We start from the raw sequence: 21,310 nt of genomic DNA, 5'->3' as shown, positions 1-21,310 counted from the left end.
GGAATCCGTACTGTGAGAAACAGCTACTTTTTTTTCATAGTTTAGGAAGGTTTATTAAACCTTATGAAAAATACAACAGAAGACTGAATAGAGAAAAAGGTTACAGCGCCACGGGAGCAAAGGATTTCTCCCTCCATGTGCTCAGCCCCCTCACAATGGAGGTTTTCCCTTTTTAACCCTTTAACCCCCCCCAGGGTTCTGTCTATCGACCCCTTCTTCGCTCTCCAGGGGTGGAGATATCTTCCTCAAATCCTAAATGGAGGTCAGATGTTGCCATAGTAACAAGCCGACCCTCCCAAACGTCCCAACCCCAGATGTCCCTTGATAACCACGCGAGGGGGTTAAACATAACTCTAAATCTAGAAACTTTTCTTAACCTAAATACATTATATTTGTCTATTAATTGTGAGAGTCAATCATCGCATTTCTCATCCATCACAGTACCTTTCTAAGCCTAAAAGGCACGTGGCTGAACACAATGGCCGGCCATGCCGCCTCACATGGCCGAGCTGCACTGAATAACCCCCCCACATCGGCATTGTTCTCGGGAGAACCGTCCCCCGCAGCCCCCCTACACAGAGAGGCACCACCGCACAGCGAGATGGAGGGGGGCAGCGGGGTCCCGACCGGCAGCGGGGATGCGCCCATACCAAAGTGCCATGCGGAGCTGGGCTGTCCGACACCAGCACCCCGAAAATGCCACCCAGTGTCTGCCCCGCGCAGCTGCTGCAGGGGCTCGGACAGCACCGCCATTTCCGCTGGGCAGCCAGTGAGCATGACGTAGCTCCAGCTCCGTGCTGTCCCCGGGACCGCACCCCTGCCACCGGGGCCGACCATGACCCTCATCGCCATGGAAACACCCGGACCGCCCCTGCCCGGAGCTGGTTGGCTCAGCCCACAAACTGCGCCCACAGCCCCCGTTCCGCAAACCACGCCTGCCTTCCACTGCAACACGGGGGTGGAACCTGAGATGACATCACTACAAATGCCCGGATGTTACCACTACGTCACACCCGGAAGCACAGCAGAACCAGGAAGCTCCAACACCACGATACAGAGCCCCGTTCCCAGCACCAGTCCCGGACATGCAGCTGTCACTGCTGCAGCACCGTGGCAGCTACAGTCAAAGTCCCAACAAGGCGAGGAAGCCCCTAAAACCCTGCTGACGCCAGCTCCAGCCCCTTTGATGTTCCGAGCAGGAAAGATTCCCACCCGAGACCGGGTAATCTTCTGGACAGAGGTAAAACAAAAGGCTATAGATTGTGGAGATATAGAAGAGGCTGAACTAATTTCTGTACCCATGGACTCACCATCATCCGAGAACTGGCAACAGGGCGAGGGAACAGTTACAGCATTCCCAGTGGTACAAGGTAATGGGACAATACCTGTCAAATACATACCCTTTAATTGGCAAATCCACTCAGAGCTACGCCAGCCATGCTTATCGCCTGCTGTTGCAAATATGCTTTGATTTATAACAGCTAGTGAATTAACCCCCTATGAAATGAAGCAGATTGCAAAACTGCTCGGTAGTCTGGTGCAATATATGTTTGAATCAAGCTGGTGAGCTTATACAGATCAGGGACTAAAAAGCTCAAGAGCTTCACAGCAGAACCCATGTTTTGCAGCAGGGATCTCTCAGCTTATAGGACTGTCCCCCATGGAAGACCCACAAACCCAAGCACGTTTGAACCCCTTTATTTTAGCCCAAGCAGAGGATTTAGCGATGAAGAAGCAAACAAAAAATCCTAACAGCTCCAGCCCAGACAGGAAGCTTCTACCAATCAAACCCAAACAAAACTTCACAGACACCCTGCCTTCTGGTATTTCGACAATAGGAAAGGTTCCATATTCCAAAAACTATAATAAACTGATAACATATGGTGAAAGTTAAAATATTGAAAAGGTACCACAAAAGAATTACAAAATTGTCCAACTGTTTGTTAAATATGCCTTAGAGTTCATAGTACAATATCTGTCATTACTGTTTACACTTATTAAAATCAAAATTGTTAAGCCTATGGTAGCTGATTTTACTAAAGTTATTAAGAAAGTATTACATTGCTCTCTCAGGCATGGGCTGCTGTGTATCAAAGGGATTGTAGGATATATATTAATAATTCATCTCTTAGTATTCCTAATAGCCCTACTTGCATTATTTCTAGATCAAACTTGAAGATTCAAAGAATATAATCATCTTAACATTCTAGGTCCATTGACACATACACAGAATATTAATTTTCTAACTTCACAGGCAAATTTCAACTACAAAGTCTCTAACCAAGAATTTATCACCTATCATCATTTTAAAACCTAAAGTCACCCGTTAAAGTCAATAACAAAATTTCTAACTCTTAACAAAAGGGAAAAAGTAGATTGCTTGCACTTTTATTCATGTTAACAAAATTTTCTTACACTAGAATATTGTTCAAAACCAATATTTTGTTCCTATTCTTATTTAGTATACAAAGAAAATAGGGGAAAAAAGGTTGGGGTGAATACATATTCCTTTTTGAGTGAAGTAATATCATGTTCTCATGTTTTACAATGAATCATGTAACAGTACAATGATCTTATGATAATTCAGCTGCCTAAAAAAACCAAGGTAAATGCATTACAATGAACACTGAAAACCACAGACACCAGCCCGATGTCCCTCCAACAGACATTACAGAGCCATGTAACCAAAACAACTGATAACTGCCTCATAGAAATCTGTGACTTTTGAAATAACCATTCATGTAAGGACTCTAATAATTTACGAATTGCCTTATCTGTTAGGCTTGTTTTTTGTTACAGTACTAAAGTTGAGTGTTGCAAGGTTTTCTAATTTCAGTTCAGAGTTAAGATATAACTTACGGCTTTGTTTACAAGCTAGTTTTCATGTTTACAGACTGTTTTCTGTTTACAAATTGCTTTGCTAGGTTTCTGTTTACAAATTGTTTTCTCTAGTAGTTAGACTTTCTTCAGCAGTTTTAGGAGTTAGGTAGCTTGTTGCTGTTAAAATAAGCTATGATTTGTAACCTAAACACTAAGAAATTCTTACCTACAGACTCTAAACCAATATACTGCACCTTCAGTAATACATAAGTCATGCAAATTAAAACCACGCTGTTTCTGTCACCCTGTTTGCTAGGGACTTCTACAAATAGATGACAGAGAACAGATCACAATTTTTAGTAAAGACAAAACTGTGAGATGTTGCATTAGTATTAATCAAGTTATAATAAGCAGCCTAGCTCAGCTCCATGAACCAGCCTCTGGGCTGACTGACAGAAGCTCATAGCCAATGGGAGCTCTCCTAGGATGCAGGTATCTTTTTGATTCAGGATCTGGGGGCACATGGATAGACTAATGACCTGTCTCAATCCGGGAGTTTTGAATGGGCTATAAAAGAAAGCCTTGGACAATAAATCGTGCTGTTTGCTGATGACCAACGGGAGTTTGTCGTGTGCCATGTCTCAGACATATGAACATCACAGGAATTATTATTGTAATACTGGACATCTTTTGCGTGTTCACCTGTATGTGCAGAGGCAAAAATACATGTCAAAAAGGTATCAATCATAACATGACCGTGTTTCAACTTACCAAACTCAGGGATATGTGTAACATCAGTCTGCCAGATTTCTAGAGCTTGGAGTCCCCGGGGATTAACTCTGAGGGCAGGTAATGGTGCCACCTGTTGACAGTTGGCACAGGCTTGCACAATTTGCCGTGCTTGTTCGTGTGTAAACTGAAATTGTTTTCTAAGAGCTGCTGCACTCTGGTGAAAAAAACCCATGTGACAGACATGCCTGAGAAAAAACATCTGGCACAACAACGGCCCCAGCTAACTTGTCTGCACGGGCATTACCTTCAGAGATGGGGCCAGGAAGACCAGCACGGGAACATATGTGCAGGATATAATACCTCTTAGTACGTAACTGCACTGCAAAACACAAACACAGTAATAAAGAAAAGAGCAATGGGTTAGTTACTTCCTTGATAGAAGCTGCTTCTATTCTTTTCACTCTACCTGCAACATAAGCAGAGTCAGTAACAATATTAAGTTCATCTTGAAATTTTTCAAAGCCCCAACCACAGCTGCTAATTCTACCAGTTGAGAAGAACCATTAACTACTTTTATATCTTGTAGCCACTGCCTGTTACTTTGCCACACTATCACAGACTGCCCGGTCTTTCCACAGCCATCTGTAAACACTGTGTAGGCATTGGCAATAGGAATTGGGGAACAGTAAGATTTTTCAATAAAATTAAGATAAAACATGACAGGGATACCATCAAATTTTTTATGAGCCTGTCAAGCACTTAACACCTGTGTGATCTGTTCTAAGGCTCCTGTTGCTCTGGGTGTCAGGGTGTGAGGGAAAGTGAGTTCAGGGTTCCCTTTCAATAACTGGAAAAGGGGGTAGAACTGTTCAGTTGTAATACCCAATTAATTGTTCTCAAGAGCTTTTGCAAATCATTGTGCATGTACACTTGAGATAATGGAAGGCACAGAAAATGTAAATCAGGGGGCATTGTGTTCACTAAGTGGTACAGTAAAAAAACCCAATATTTTAAATCAGTATCTATGAGGGTCCAAAATTGCGGCAACATTGCAGGAGATGGTAGCCCTGGCTGTAGGGCTCCCATAGGCAAAATAGTATTACTGATTTTTTTAAGATCGTGCAGCAATTGCCATGTTCCCCTCTTTTTCTGAATAACAAAAACAGGAGAGTTCCACGGGCTAGTTGTGGGAATGATATGGCCAGTATGGAGCTGCTCTTGTACAAGCTAGTGTAAATGTTGCATCTTTTCCCGAGATAAGGGCCACTGGTCCACACACACAGGACGATCTGTCATCCAGGTGAGGGCTGGGACATGCTGCTCAGCGGTGGCCCCTATGATAAATTTGTTCCCAGCACAAGACCCCATTGGCTAAGGCATTCTTGTCCCCCCAAAGTAACAGGGAGTGATAGTACATAAGGTTTCATGGTGGCACTGCAACTTTCAGAGCCCTCTATTGTGACAAAATTGACACTGCTTTGGAATAGAGAGGCCTCCAACCCCAGCTAGACCTTTAGCAGCTTGAGTCAGGGGCCAATGAGTGGGCCATGCTGAGAAAGCTATAACAGTACAATCAGCACCACTATCAAGTATACCAGCAATTTGTAGCTTCTTCTTTTGATGCCAAAGAGCACATTTGAGAGTGGGTCTATGACTGGAAAGTGATTGTGCCCAGAAGATTTGTGGCTGCCCAGTGAAATCAAAGCCACTGTTACCTCTAACTTGTGGAAAACTACCAGGGAGGTTAACATGGAAATAAACAAGTTGAGCAATTTGTGCCCCTTCAGAAATTCAATATGTCAGAGGTCATTGGTTGGAGACAGAAATGACACGAACTTACAGAGGGTCCTCAACAAACAGCGCCGAGTTTATTATGGCTGCCTCTTTTATAGGGGGTTTGAATTTCCTGTGTTTAGATAGCCGATTGGTTGGGATTTCTTACTGCCCAGATCTCTGACCAGTGGTGTGTCTGCATCTAGGCTTAAACAGGGTTGGCCAAGGTCTCTGAGTTTGAATCCAACCTATCCCTGCCTTATCCGGGGACCTGTTTTTGTTTCTAGGCTGGTCGAGTTTAGGGGGGCAGCTTCAGACTAGCTGCACTGTGACAATTTGAGATGGGGGTACAGGGGTCCAAACCATTATCTGAACCTCCCCAGTAAAATCCCTGTCTATAAATCTAGACAGAACAAAAAACCCCTTCTTTGTGGTTGAAGCTTGACCAATCACAAGTGCACTGCACCCCCAGCCCAGCGGTCCCCAGGCATCTGAAAGCAAACAGTGCACATCACTGTCCTGAAGAGTTACTGTGATGGCAGAGGCCAGGTCCATGCCGGTGCCACCTGCTGTCTGTGCTCGCAAGGCTTTTGAGGGGATGAGTGCAGCTGGGCTTGATTTGCTATCCATGCGCAGCTCCCCCCTGCACTCTGCTCGAAGTTTCCCGGAGCACCCATTGATGTAGCTGGGAGCAGCCCCCCTTCTTTATTAAATGTAGACCAGCATTGTTTTACATGGTGCTGTCCCTTCCGGCAATGTGTGCATACACCTGAGTCCCCAGAACCTCTTTTGTTCCAGGGGCATTTGCATCCCATGTGACCTGGCTTCCTGCACAAAAAGCAAACACTTGATCTGGAATGAACACTCATTGTAGCAAGATCCTCCAAAAGCAAAGTCATGTTATGACCAGCAGTGCCAATTCCCTGACAAGCCTTAAGCATTTCTACAACAGTTGGGCTTGCAGGGGCTGTAAAACCTTTTGACAGGATTTGTGTTTTCCACTGCTAACTGCTTCAGTAATATTTCTTGCATGGTGATGTTGCCTATTTGCTTATCTAGGGCAGCTTTTAACTTATCTAGAAACTTAATAAAAAGTTAATCAGCTCCCTGTCTTATGTTAACAAATGAGGTTGTAGCAAGACCACCATCCGTCACTTTATGAAAAGCCAACAGAGCGAGCTCCTTTGACTAAGAGCTTCTGCAGGCAGCCAAGCCTGCATTGCGGTCGGCACATGTTGACCCTCCCCCATAAGAGCTTCATCACCAATAGGTCACAAAGCGTGCCCCAGGAGTTGCCGTAAATAGTCCATAGTTTGAACAGTGCAGAGCTCTCTCCACTCCGACATCCAGATAGTGAATTGTATACTCGTCAGCATAAGCCATGCTATTTGCTTAAAGTCTTGTGGTGCCAAGTCATACGAGTTCACCACAGTTTCCAAAAGGCTAGTAGTGAATGGGGCACTGATGCCATTGTCTATGGCAGAGTGATGCAGCTCTTTTACGACAGCATAAGGCAAGCTTTCCCATATAGGTAGTTGGTGGGGTTGGTAGATAACCGGGAAAGCATGCAATAAGTCTGCATCTCCTTCCATGGCAGCCTGTTTTCTCACCACTGCCCACCGATCAGGGGGTGTAAGAGCCATAATGAGGGATGCGGGACTCCAGGCGGCTCTTCAAAATGCAGTTTATTACATCCAAGATGTTACAGCAGTCCAGGGTCATGGGTGACAGAGCCTGTGCCTACAGCTGTCAGCTCCAGCTGCAGGCAGGCCTGGAGACCCTTTAATTTTGGTTACAATGCATTATATACTTTGCTGAGCATCTTAATACAGAAGAACCAATCTATACCTTAATTTTTACCTATAGCCTATCATAACTACTATAATTACCATATTCATGTTACTATTCGCCAATCACTAAAAGTTAGTACATTACAGTTTAAGCTAGAAGTTGTTTTTCAGTTTTCTTGCAGTGGAAAATTCTCAGACCTTTTTTCTACTTGCAACATCGGCAGGCTTGTTTGCCTGTGCTATCTTTCTGCTTGGTAAAAACATCATCTTGTTTGAGGTGGGTTTATCCTTTGCTCTAAGTCATAAAAACCCCTTCTAACTAACATACCCTTTGCCTTCTTAGTTATCCAGTAAGACTGGCTCAGCAATTCTTTTCTTCTATATCAAAACTTGCTTTCAATTCTATTCCTTCTTCAGATTCTACATTCAAAAATATTTCTGCCAAGCATACATATCTGTGAGACTTTCTTGTCAAACCTTCATCCTTTCCAACGGGAGGGAAGATATTGAGTTCCCTTCCTGATGCAAATAGATCAAGGGACCAGGGGCCACCCTCCGGTTCTCCTCCCACAGCCCTGAGAGACTTACGGTCAAAGTCTTGTGTTTTGTGCAACAGCAGCGTTGAAGGAGCAGGTGACGAAGGAGCAGGCACCTGAAGAGCCTTCACTGTTGTCGCGGTGCCATGAGCGTCTTTCTTTTTCCGGTTATCTGGTGCCGCATACCCCACAGGTAAGGCATACACAGTCTGCCGCAAATACACAAGCTCCACCAGCACTCTGCTGCCTCGCCTAACGCGGTCCCACAAAGTGTCCCCTAAAACGTTCCATGTCCGAGGGTCAAAAACATTGGTACTATTCAAAGTTGGATCCCAGTCTTTCCAATCTGAAGATTCAACTTTCCTGCCATGTTTCTGCGAAATCTGTTTCAGCATCTCCGCGACGTTCTTTTGCTCCTGGGAAACACCACTCCCCATAGTTCTTGGCTGCTACCCATTTGTTGCATCATGTTGCAACTGAGTTCATCATGTCCAGGGAGGGTGCAGCTGCCAGTGCCGGGCGTGGGAACAAACGAGATGGGTCTTCATTTCATAAAGCTCGAGAATCCATTTATTACCCCTGGGGAGGAGGGGCAGGACAAAGACGAAAGATCAGGCAAAGGCAGGGTTGTAGGGTTTTTATAGGGTATCGCAGGGGTGAAGTTAGGGTTTGGGTCAAGGAAGGAGTTATTAGCAACACAAGAAGGGTAAGATCAAATTCCTGCCTCTTAGGAGCAGGGGCATTCCACACCCTCTGTCCTGCAGAAAGGTCAACTGGCACCAGGAGCTTTGTTTCAGCTCCTGGGCTTCATTTCAGCTCCTGGGCTTCCTTTCAGCCCCTCTGTAAAGTTCAGCCAAGTCATCCTCACTGGTGCAACTGCTAGTTGCCTTTCAATCCCTGATGCAGGGCCCCATTTGTGAGAGACTGAGACACAGACTCAGACCAGCAGAGAATCTGAATTGTTTATTCAAAGAAACAAGCTGGTTTTATACACTTTTTCAAGGCACAGTATTTCCTTACATGGTAATTCTCACTATGTGAGCTATCCCATTTTACCACGTCAGCAACACACGTTCTAAATGTCCTTCTGCTGGGTGATCACGTGCTGTTCACCTGTCAGTTTGCTTCCAGCAGGCTTCTCTCCTGTAGGGCTCTACCGCATGACACCTCCTTCCCCCCCAGTGTCAGACGGAGACAATCCTCTCTGTGTTGCCATGTGCTTCTGCAGACGCATCCCACAGCCCTCAGCTCAACTCCATCCTATCTCTTCCCACAGGCAGGTGCGATGATTCCTCCGTGGCTGCAGGTGGCGGTGTGGCGTGAGCTCAGATGACTCTTCACGTGGGTAATGGCAGGCACGCAGGTGGGAGAGATAGAAAAGGGGCTTCCTTTACAAACTCACAGTAGGCAGCCAGTCCCAGTGCCCCTCCAGATGGCAAAATGGGCTGTGGCAGGAACCTCAGAGTGGCGGCTGGAATGGCAGAGGCAGGCACACCCGAGATAGCAAATGAAATGTAGCAGAAGCTCTACAGCTGTAGCAGGAGCTGCAGGGTGTCCTGGCAGGCACTGAGTGCTGGGTTACAGTGTAGCAAAAAACCCGGAGCAGAGGCAGAAAAACAGCAGGGCTGGGCAGCAGCAACCGGGTTCCTAAACACAGTCGGGAGAGGCTCCCTCAGAGTGGGGGGGGGGGCTCGGGGTCCCAGGTTTTCCCCTGAGGCACCTGAGTAGATGGTGAGGGTCCTTTCCAGTGAGGCAGGGTGTTAAATAAGGTCCCAGTCCAACAACCGCTCTTACAAGCAGAACCTCACTCACGATAGGAGAAAATAGTACGATATGGACCTCCGCACTGGTGGCAAATTCTTCCCACGGCGACCGCAGCCTGTCTCACCTCTGATCCCAAGACCGAGAGAGTGCTTGGAGCTGAGCCCAGCCCCTCATCCCCCAGCCAAAATCTCTGGGTACCTCTGCCCTTCCCAAGAGAAGAGACCCCAGCTAAGGGGCTGCAAGCAGGTGCATCTCTTCCCCCTGTTATAGATGACTAATGAGATGGTTGGCTCTCACAATTAAGGGGTGAACAGTGTGTATATTAAGAGAAGTTTTGTAGATGTATAGTTATGTTATTGTATGTCCTCCCCCTTGCATTGTTATTACGGGATGGCCTTGGTAGTTGGGGCATTTGGGGAGGGTCGGCTTGTTACTAGGGTAATACCTGACCTCCAGCCAAGATGTAAGAAAGTGATCTCCACCACTAGACAGCAAGGAAGGAGTTGACTGACAAGACTTTAGGAGGGGCTAGAGGTATAAAAGGCAGAGCATCCATTTTGTAGACGAGCACATGGTGGTTGATTCCATGCTCCCAGCACTGTAATTTTTCCTTATTTAGTCCTTTTGTTGTATTTTTGTTAAGGTTTAATAAACCTTTGACATTTTAAAAGTGAGCAGTCGTTTTTCACAAAATGGGGGTTTGTTCTGGGAGAAAAACCTCGTCTCTGTGGCCCTAGGAAATTTCGAAAGAGAAACGTACCCTGCTGGAAGTTCGGCAGCTCAGTCAGGTCTCCTGGGATGATTGGTGATTGCAGGTCGACACCCCGGGGACAGCAGAGGACTAAATAATGAAAAACAAGAGGGGGAAGAAAAAGCAGGCAAAAATTGTGAGTATTTGCATGCGTGTGAGAGTCCGAGAGTGTGCTTGGAGTGTGTGTGAGATTTGAGAGATTTACCGGATTTGGGGGGCTCGAGAACACCTGGTGACGCCAGGTTGAGAGTCACCAGATTTGGGGGGCTTTGACCACGCTTGTGTGAGTGGCAGGGTCTCAGAGACCAGGCATGAACGCACTTGGGTGACGGCAGGTGGGGACCCAACACAGCAGCTCTCAGCACCTGCTGGCCTGGCAGGAGTGGTGGCAGCAGCGGCAACACGAAGTGTGGTTTACGTGCAGCACCGCTGAGGACCAAGGCACCAAAGCCCAGCGTTGTAATCTCCGGCGCCACCAACTTGGCTAGGAGTGGGGATGGTGACTTGAAAGTGTGGGCACAGTTGCACACGACGCGGCTGGCAATTGGTGCCTCTTAGCGAAGCCCTGGCACCAGGCTGCCTGTGGCGACTTGGGGTCCCAGGGGTGGGGATAGCCAGCAGGGCTGACCCAGGAGTGCCGGACTGTGGAGACTTCTCTGCAGTATCCACTGGCATAAAAAGCCGCAGGGTCGCAGGACCCCACATGGTGGGAGGGGGGCCTTTTGACAGTTGCCCTAGCACGCCAAAAGGCACAGGGGTGTGAGACCCTGGTGGCAAAAGAGTAGAAGGGCTGACCCAGTCGCACGGGAGTTCCTGGACTGCAGGCGGGGTTTTTATTTGTTCCAGCCTTCCAGGGAGAAAGTAAGGGGTTTTTTTCCTTCTTTTTCTTTTCCTTTCTCTCTCTTTTTCTACTTTCTTTTTCTTTCTAACTGATCAGGGAGCCAGGCTCTGTCAGGAAGGCCTGTGATTAGTCAGTCAGGATGGGACTATGGGCAAGTAAGGAATCCTCAAGGGGAGAAGGAGAAATTGAGGAGATATCAGGAGGTATACCCCCAGATAGCCCACTAGGAAGAAAATTAGCCCAGTGGAGATATGACTCCAACACTAGAGATAAAAATAAGTTCAAGATGATACAATACTGTATGATAGAGTGGTCTAAAGAAGAAATTCGGCCTGATAATGTACTTTGGCCAAGGTATGGGTTGGACGAAGGGTGGATATGTCGGGTTTTAAACATGTATGTAAAGGCTAAGAAACCATTTAATCAAGAAGGGAGTGACTATGCTGCCTGTTGGGAAGCAGAAATTCCACCTTCAGGGGTGGATGACTTTGAAATAACAAAGAATAAAGAATGGGACCAGTTAGACTATTAGCCTCCTCCTCCTCCACTGGCACTGACCGCACCTCCCTTGCTCTCTGATGATCCTAGTCAAAATACTGGCAACAGAATGGAACAGCAAAAGGAAAAGAAGTCAGGTGACAGGAACCAAGCAATAGGATTGTATCCTCTTGATATGGGAAACACATATGTATATGAAAATTCAGAATTTTAGAAGCATATAATGTACTTAGGCAGGTGGAGGAAAACAGAAATATATATATAGCTTATTTAGCAAGTTTGCAAAAGTACAGAACACAGTTTGTAACAGGAATGTAACTTGCTAGGTAGAGACAACTTGTAACAGAACACATAAGAATTTAGTTGCTTGGTAAAGGCCATAAAGATAAAAAACTCAGTAAAGCAAGACTCAGGTATTGCTGAAACCCATAAAGCAGAACCTTTTGCTTAAGGACCCAGCAAGAACCAGGCTCCTGGTTTTGGCCAGGACAAATTGACCTGAGAGAAAGCCAAACCTCCACTGCGCCTGCCCAGAAGAAAGGGTCAAGCAGCGAACATCGAGGAAGATGTTACTTCATCAAAGATGCCCGCCCACGACCACCAGGAGGCGTGGCACCACCAAAGACTCTGGGTGGGGAATGGGCGGGCAGGGAGGTATAGGCTTGTGAGATCAATGCGTATAAAAAACCTGTAACCTGCCTTAGCAGGTACACATGTCTTTGGTGGAAATATCTCCCATCCATCCCAGCTGGAATAAAACATATCTGCTTTACAATTTCTAATTGTAAAGTCCTTACTCCGCAAATCACTCTGAGGGAAGTACCACTGGGTGGGGCACATGGGGGAATTGGGTTTGTAACTGCACCACTCAATTCCTCTGATGTGAAGATGTTCAAGAAAGAATTAAAAGGATTACTAGAAGAACCCCTTGGGTTAGCAGAACAGTTAGACCAATTTTTAGGCCCCAATATTTATACATGGGAAGAAATGCCATGGTCAATGGCAATAATGGCCAATAATGCCAATAATGGCCAATAATGGCCATGTTATTTACACCAGAAGAAAGACAGATGATCGGGGTGGCTGGGATATGAATATGGGAAAGGGACATCCTAGGGATCTGAAAATGCCCACAGTACACCCTAATTGGGACCACAACGACCCTGGGGGAAGGCAAAACATGGAGGAGTATAGAACATCAATTGTAAGGAGTATTAAAGAAGCAGCCCCACAAAGCCAAAATGCTTGGAAAGCATTTGATGAACAACAAAAGAGGGAAGAAACCCCAACAGAGTGACTAGAAAGGCTGAGGAAAAATATGAAACAATATTCACGTATCAACCCTGAAACAGCAGCCAGACAGATCTTGCTAAAAACATATTTTGTCACCCATGTGTGGATAGATATACAGAGAAAACTAGAGAAATTAGACAGTTGGCAAGAAAGGAGATTGGAGGATCTCTTAAGAGACACACAGAAAGTATATGTCAAGAGAGATGAAGAGAAAGAAAAGGAAAATGCCATAGTAATGTTAACTGCCATTAGAGAAGGACAAATTTGTTTTTATTCTAAGAAAAATGGACACTTCAAGAGAAATTGCCCCCGAAGGGAAGGGGATCTAAAGGTTTTTAAGAACGAGCAAAGAGGGGAGGTAGAAGACTAGAGAGTTCAAGGACTCTGCCTCCTGGGGACAGAATATCATCAGTAACCACTTAATAAAATAAGTCCCCAAGAAGAAGAATTTAAATTTGTGGTGAGCACGGGAATTAAAAAAACCAAAAACAACAAAGAACTTGTGTTTATAGAATTGAAAGGGGATATGAGAAGAGTCAAAATACCTTGCAAGTAGTGGGTGCGAAAGGGGAAGGGTTTAAAGCATTAATTCATCATGTTAGCCCTAGAGATTAAGTACTGATCAAATCATGGAAAGACCAGGTTCCAACCCCTCAGTGGGGAGGTCCCTTCCAGGTACTGCTCACCACTGAATCAGCTGAGCGACTCTCAAGCAGAGACGGAAAGATAACAAAAGAAGCACCAAGAAGTCTGAAAAAGAAAAAAAAAATAGAATCAAGCTCCCACCAGCCAGCTTGAGGACTCTTTTAAGTAATACTTTAGGCGATGAGTTTGAACCGTACCTGTTATTGATGTAATTGTCCTGTTTTAATGGATGGAGATGGATGGAGATTGCAAGCATCTGTTGAGGGTAGATACGCAGAGAACCCTAAGAGGTGCTGGGGTGGTTTGCTTAGAAAGACATGAAATAGAGGGCAAGACCAGGTTGACCCCTGTGTTCGCCACCGAGAAGATTCCATAGCCCTGGTGTGGGCAGCAATCTCGTAGGCATGGTAAGGTGGGGGCAAAAAGGCCATACTGGATCTCTCATTCCTCAGCTGTCATTTCCCTTCAACACTCAATACAGGTGCAATTAACAAGAGGGACTAGAGGATGTCAGAAGGACACTCAATTTTATAATTTTAAAGGGTTTATTAAACCTTATCAAAAATACAACAAAAGGACTGAATAAGGAAAAATTACAGCACTGAGAGTATCTGCGACTATTAGCCATGTGTTCATCTACAAAATGGATGCTCTGCCTTTTATACCCTTAGCCCCTCCCAAAGTTTTGTCAGTCACCTCCTCCTCTGCCATCCATTGGTGGAGATTACTTTCTTACATCTTGATTGGAGGTCAGGTGTTGTTACACTGTGCCTCTTAGTAATAAGCCGACCCTCTCCAGATGCCCTGATTACTGAGGCTATTACAAGGGGGAGGGGAAAGAGGACTATGGGAGGACATATTACAATAACATCACTATACATTTAAACATCTATATAATATCTATCTCTTAATTGTGAGAGCCAACTATTATATCAGTCATCTATAACAAACCCCCCTTTACCATAAGTCATTTGTCTTGAACAATTAACTCTCATTTTTGATTCTGATAATCTACCTTTACTTCTCAAAAAAGAAATTAAAAAAAATAATTATTAGCATCTGTTGGTGTGGGCAAGGACAATGGTAACAGGAAAAAAAAATCTTAGGTTTTCTTTAGACACACTTATTTGGAATGGAAAAAATGGGATCACGGAGCTCCAGTATGGCCTTTTTACTCCCATCTACTGTGCCTATGGGGTTGCTACTCATAGCAGACATATCTTAGAGGTGAGTATAGAGGCCAACTCAGTCTTGCCCTTTAGTCTTTGTTGTATTAAGAGACAACTGAGGAATTAGAGAGGTCTGGTACGGCTTTCTTGTTCCCACCTTACCATGCCTACAGGATTGCTTGCCCACAGCAGGGCTATAATCTTCTTGGTGGCGAACACAGGGGCCAACCCGGTCTTGCCCTCTATTTCTTGTTTTATTTTACTTGTTGGCTCTTAAGGAAACTGCCCCAGTACCTCTTACAGTTCCTTGCTTACCTCCCCTCAAGAGATGCTTGTAATTCTTTGAAACAAGGGGTTGGAAATTTAACTCATGTTAGAAACCAATTTTGGATTTAGCTGGAGTCTGCTTGTTTAGTCTGTTAACTTGTGTGCTCACAAAAAAGCCTGAAAAGAGAACAAAGGAGATTCAAGGCTACTTAGAAAGGAATGCAAGCATCCAAGCTGAAGAGAGATAAGGGGGGGGGGGGGGGGGCACCAACCTTGGGGCTAAAGCAGACAGAAAAACTGAATCTGGGTTAAAAGCACCACATTACAGCTACGTGACTGAAGAACTGACTGAAAAACTTCGAAGGCTCATAAAAATTGATAAGACAGTTTAATACATATGCATATGTCTTTTATGCATATGCAACAGGTTAGGGGATAAAGTAGACTCAGACTCAGGAATTTTCAGGGGCGCGCATGTCCTTAGGGAGCATGCAATTAGAGCTGAAATAAATCATACTGGCTTTACAACTTTTACAAGTTATGGAGTTTTTTTCTGCAAATCATTCTTATCTATTAAAATAGGACAATTTCATCAATAAACGGTACAGTTCAAGCTCCCCACCCAAAGTGTTAGTTATAACAATCTTCAAGCTGACTGGTGGAAGCTTGACTTTACTTTTCAGATGACTTCAAGTTTCTTTGGCTACCTCTTACCTGGTCTGGATGTTACAGTCTATTCTTTGGGTTCTTTCACCAGGCCTTTAATTTTGTTGACATGAGTCCACTCTTGCTCTGTGGTTTGTACGGTCGATTCCGTGGTTAGTTGTTCCTGAAAGGGATTTATCTACTGAGGGATTAAACTGAAGATAATGTACATAACATTGTACATGTAACATGTAACATTCATATGTTTAACTGAGTCTTAAAGTAGTTACTACTGCTGACACAAGGGAACTGTGCGGCTTAGGAAGTATTATAATTACAGAGAGGTTTAGCACTTGGCCTAGCATCCCGTTTTGACAGCAGTAGTTTTTAGGGAATGAGGGTTAGAATAGTAGTGGGTCACAGTGACTGTAGATACTCCTGTTTATAGAGATTTAATGGAAACTTAAACACTATTAAATCTGATGGAAATCATTGTATACAGCTTTACATAAACTTTTAGCAAACTTATACATAGAGGCAAGTTTTTCTCCTTACAAGAACAGTGTGTACACAGAGAGCTAGGTAATGATACACACACACACATATATATATACACACATCTGTTTTTTCCAGGTGGGACAGCAGTTGGATGCACAGAGCTGTGTATCTAGAGCTATGTCTCTGGGCATGCCCAGCCTGTGTGTGCACACAAGGACATGTGCAGAGCTAGTGTACATACACACAGGTACCTGCTCACCTGCACAGAGTTCTTGTGTACTACAGTACTTGCTAGCAGTACACACTTGTGTACACTCAACCTGCCACACTAGCACACGTGTTATACAGACACTTATTAATGTACAGTCTTTAATAATGCATGTGTGCCTACAAGCACTACAAGTCTACAAGACTTACTTGCATGTAGAACTTGAGCACACCAATGTGTGCAGCGTCATACACGTTAATATACACATCTCATACAGAGCTATGCTCACACTTGTAGAATCTGTGCATACTCACAAGCACAGAGCTGTGCACAGGTTCACTCACACTTGAGAGTGTGTAATTTACACATGTAAACAGCAGTGCACATATCACATGTACACATCAGTACATCTATGTGAATGGTGCTGTGTACACAAACACACATGTACACTGTGCAAAGCAAGACGTGTACACTCACATTTGGGCACACTAGAAAATACATGTGCACACAGAGCTGTACACACTGGCACACACGTGTACAGCACTCTGTCATAGCTCTCCTGGCCCTGATGCCCCTGTGGGTTTCTCTTCATGGGATCGTGACATAGTGGGGATGAGGACAGGAGAGGGGAGTATGGGTGGGACATTGTGGAACAGTTTAAAGAGCACCCTCTGTGCCTTTGGGGTGGGAACAGAAAGGCTTGTCTTAAAGGAAAAGTCAAAGAGAGACTACACTGGATTTTTGCTTTTTGCTTCTCACTCTATAAGGGCAAAGCTGAGCACTTCTTGCCGTCTTGTTTTCCTCAGGAGCTTGACTAGCACAAAGGAGAGGATTAGAAGGACTTATTGAGGATTACTGCTAGTGCATAGCACTCATGGCGTTTTTCACTTCTTACATTATCATGGGATGTTGGGGTAGGAACTAAAAACAGCCTTATCCCACTGTCTTGGAAGCTTGTGTTTTGTTAAGGGGTCTTAAGTAAGACATACTTGTGGTTTTTATTACTTTGAAGGGTAGCTCACGGTCTTCTGGTGATATGGTAAGGAAAGCTTCAGACCTCTCTGCAGGGGTGACAGTGACTTTGAGACAAAGTTTTTATTAAGGTGTCATCTCAGACTGAAAGAGGGAAAGGTATCTGTGTCATGCATGGAAAAATATCTAAGTTTTTTACACTTAATCTCTTCTCTTAACCTGAAAGAGAAGTAGCACTTTGCCAGTGTTAAAGTTGAATGGAGGCAGCTCAAGACTTTTAGCTAAAGGAGTTCAAAGCATGACAAACATGTTCTAACAGGACTCTACTTACAGGAAACAGAAGAATATAACATGTTGGGTAAATATAACCCTCTCTACTTCTAGCACAGGTGGTTTTCGAAGCTGGAAATGCAAGGACTTGTTTCATTACAGGTACAGGGCTTTGCTGAAGGCTGTTCTTGCTTTTCCTAACACTTGGCAGTGTTGCAGGGAAGCAGGAAAAGATTGAGGGAATGAAAAGAACACAACAGATTAGTTGAGTGATGAAGAAGGCATCAAACTACAGGGGAGAGGGGGTTACAAACTATAAAACAGTCTGCCAGGAGCTAGCTGCCCCTTTACTCTAAAACAGCAGAGGAAGTTACAAACAAAGGGAAAATGTTACTGCATTAGGACTGCAATGTGCAGTGAGGTACAAACCGGGAAAGTCTCTCATTTCTTTCCCTTCTTTCTTGAGCATCTCTGCTAGAAGGAGGAGGCACACCTTCGTGCTGGCAGCTCCTTGCCTTTCCCTCTCACTTTGCTACAAGTGATGACTAATTAATCTTCTTGCAGCTACAAGAGCAGGAGGCAGCAGAAGACTGTCCAGTAAATGCCTGGTACAACAGGTCTCAGATGCAGGAATGGATCTGAAATTGTACTCATTTCACAGTTTTATGCCATGATCTCTTGTAGCTCTGCTATTCTTAGGAGTGTTTGTTCTTGGTTGTGGGAGGAGAGCCTGGAAGGAGAAGCAGAGTGAAGCTTTCAGGATACAGCCCTCAGCTAAAGAAAAACTCCCAGGAGCTGATCGAGAGAGGAAATCACTAGACATGGGCACAGAATTGGGCCCAGGGAGTAAAGGAGGGCAGGTAGTCTGGTTTGGGTATTTCACACTCTTTCAGCCCCACAGAAATGGGACTGCACTAGTTTGGAGCAATGGAGAGGCAAAATAAAGAGGAAACTAGCTTTTTACTATCTCAGTGTCTGCCCAACTTAGGGAGCTTGTGCAGTGCTCCCCAGTAGCCCCAACCATAAGGTGGTCAGTGGCTCTGAGAGGCAACAGGGATCTAAACTATGGTAAGAAACAACAGGCATACTCTAGTCTCTAAAACTCATCTGCCAGTGCACTTCTTAATTTGCTTGGCAACTACTAAATGAAAAGCTTAAAGATTAAAGAAGAAGAAAAGCTCAGAGATTTAGCAGCCCAGAGGAGGGCAAGGGAAGAGGGGAGAAGATCCTCCTCCTTTTCGGGACTTCTTACTTGCTCTTGGTCTTATCTTAGTTAGGTAACCACCGGCCCTCTCAGCGAGATCCGCCTTCCTAATTAGCTAGGAGAAAGAAAGAAAACAAGCAAGGACTAAAAAGAGGAATAAAGGAAAGCGAAACAAAAACTTTACTTTCTGCCTGAAAAGTAAATACAAAATAACAACTTGCTTGTGATTACTACTGGGTTGGCTCTGCTGCTCTTTTCACTGCCGTGTTTCGGCTTTCTGGTGCCTCTCAGTTTACTAGCGTGGAATAACTGCTGAAAACTACCCACATGAGCCTCTGAGACCCCCGCATAACAGAGAGCTCTCAACTCCCAGCAGTGTGGAGCGCAAACCACGCTCTGCGCACCCCGAAGCACTGCATCCAGCGGCAGCCCCTTGCTGCCCATGGCCCCTGTCATCCATGGCTCCCGCTGCCAGCGACCCTGCCCATCCAAACCCCCCCATGTCTTATGCAGCCTCTTGCTGGGTTCAGGTTTGTGCCCCGAGCAGGCTGCACGGGTCTGGATAGCTCAGTCCTCTATGGAAAGACTGCCCGAATACCCAAGCAGTTCTCAGCCACTGGCAACCGTAGCAAGCTTAAGGGATATCAGCTCTTTTAGTGATTATCAGCTCATTGTGATTTCAGCTCTTAGCTTGCTCGGTGCCGCAGGCAGGCAGACGCAGGGCGAGAGAGGAGAAGGCTGTTTGGCGTTCCACAGTGACGTCTTTATTGATTCTTCTGTGAAGATTCCAGTGACAGCCCTTCTAACCAGAATAGGCTAAAACAGCCCATTATATAGGATACAGGGGGATCAGAAATTGTCCAATAGTAGGAGTTAAGGGAAAGTGACCTATAGGCTTACAGAGAGATAAGCAGGGGTCCAAAGGCAGAAGAGGGTCTTTTCTAGCTTATTCACCATGACTTGGCATTTTCTATCTTTAAACTTCTGCTTTCCATGGGGCCCTTGCAGGCCCTGTGCCTGCTACGCTGGTCCACAAGTGCAGCTCTCGCCACCGGCAGCCTGCACCGCTGGACTAGCAGCTCTGGGCTTCAGTGCTTCTGACTGCTGTGTTCACCCTCAGTCTGGTTGGCACCCCTGAAAGTCACCACACCAGGTGTCCCTGGCCCACTACCACCCATGCGGGCTGTGCAGTCCCTGGCCTGGAAACTCTGTGCAACCAGGCCTGCCCTGCCAGGCAACTCTGCACTCAGCAAAAGCCGTCCTTGTTGCTGCTGGCAGCCCTCTCGCTGGCCATGGCCCTCCACTGCTTCCAGGCGTTGCCACCCACGCAGCATCCTGGTCTCATGGCTTTATGCTGGCAGGTTTTATATGGGAGCCACTGCAGTTCCATACCCTGGTCTGGGGACACTCATACTGCTTGACTGGTGCCCAACCGCCAGCAGCGCCGTGTGTAATCTCGGTCAGCACACCGGGCCTCTGCTGCCTCCCCCATCCTCGTTGGGTCAGCACACTCTGGAAGCCTGCTGCACCAAGCGCGGCCACACACACACCATTCCACATGGACCCGCCCCCCGGCGTCCTTTGTGCTGGCAGGTTGGGGAAACCACCACGGCTCTGCTCGGAGAAACCCCGTGCCACTGGGTACCCTGGACACTCCCACGCCCAGCATTTTTCAGTCGCTGCTACCAGCCGCAGCACCCCCTCCCATACCTCAGCTGGCAAGCTCTGGAAGTTATCACACTGCACACCAGAAGCTTACCGCGCTGAGCAGCGCTGTGCGGGCTGCTGCTCCATGTGGAGCAAGTCTCCAACTCCCCCCCGCCCCGCTCTGGCATTCTTGGAAAGCTGCTGCGACTCCTCGCCCTGACACGAGCGCGGTCCCTGCCGATGGGTGACCCCTGCCGCAAACCTGGAGACTCTCAACATGGCGCTCCATGATGCTCCCTGTGAAAAATGTGTATTATATGACTGACTTTTCACAAATATTAAAATGAATAATATATGTGTTATGTAAGAAAGTTATGCTGTATTAATTCTCTGAAGTAGTTGTCCTGGTTTGAAAAGAAAGTGAGTTTTTTGGGAGGCTGTGGTCAAACTAATCAATACTAAGATTTGAATATTGGCACCTGGTGTAGCCACTGAGGACATGGATAAGCCTCTGAGAACACAGGGGGTTAAAAGCAGAGAACTCCCAGGGGAACTTTCTCTTGTTTCGGTCTGGTCTGTGAAAGAGGTCAGACCTCCCCTGCCCAGCTGCGGGCTGGGCGGGGGAGGGAAAGCCATGCAGCAGAGGTGAGGTAGGCCAGGGCCTTGGACAGAGAAGGGGGGTGAAGGTCCCTGAAGGATGGAAGGGTGGAGGAACACTGAGAGGCATCGGGCAGCCCCCCCTCCGAGAGAGAGAGAGGGCCTGTGCCTGTGCTTGTGCCACCTTGAAATTTAATATCATGTGCAGGCAGCACGGCCAGGAGAAGGAGAAGGGAGGGGGTGCAGTGAGAAGGTGCCCGTGAGGGCCGCCGTGGAAGTTCTGGGCAGGCAGAGCCCGAGATTTTAACCCTTTTCTTGGATGATGGAAACCTTACAAATACTGATCCTCCTGGATATGAATGAGAAGAGAGATCGAGATGAAATAGGAGG

General features: G+C 46.0%; 1 protein-coding gene across 6 annotated transcripts; it reads left to right on the top strand.

Annotated features, from left to right (window-relative positions):
- Window positions 1-820: 820 nt before the first annotated feature.
- Window positions 821-12,931, top strand: LOC132341431 (uncharacterized). Of its 6 annotated transcripts, none has more exons than XM_059873007.1 (4): window positions 821-1,370; window positions 7,732-7,844; window positions 8,928-8,992; window positions 10,153-12,931. In XM_059873007.1, exons 1-3 carry the CDS (start codon window positions 836-838, stop codon window positions 8,982-8,984), a joined length of 705 nt encoding a protein of 234 aa, XP_059728990.1. In that variant the 5' UTR covers window positions 821-835; the 3' UTR covers window positions 8,985-8,992; window positions 10,153-12,931. The 6 variants fall into 6 exon arrangements, 4 of the variants coding, with proteins under 4 accessions (XP_059728990.1, XP_059728992.1, XP_059728989.1 ...); XM_059873009.1 differs by lacking the exon at window positions 10,153-12,931 and adding an exon at window positions 9,469-10,085; XR_009490205.1 differs by having other exon boundaries at window positions 7,732-8,992.
- Window positions 12,932-21,310: the final 8,379 nt, after the last annotated feature.

This window comes from Haemorhous mexicanus, chromosome W (genome assembly GCF_027477595.1).
Source record: "Haemorhous mexicanus isolate bHaeMex1 chromosome W, bHaeMex1.pri, whole genome shotgun sequence".
Lineage (NCBI taxonomy): Eukaryota > Metazoa > Chordata > Aves > Passeriformes > Fringillidae > Haemorhous > Haemorhous mexicanus.
The sequence above is the reverse complement of the archived record's forward strand: the minus strand, read 5'-3'. Positions and strand labels throughout refer to the sequence as shown.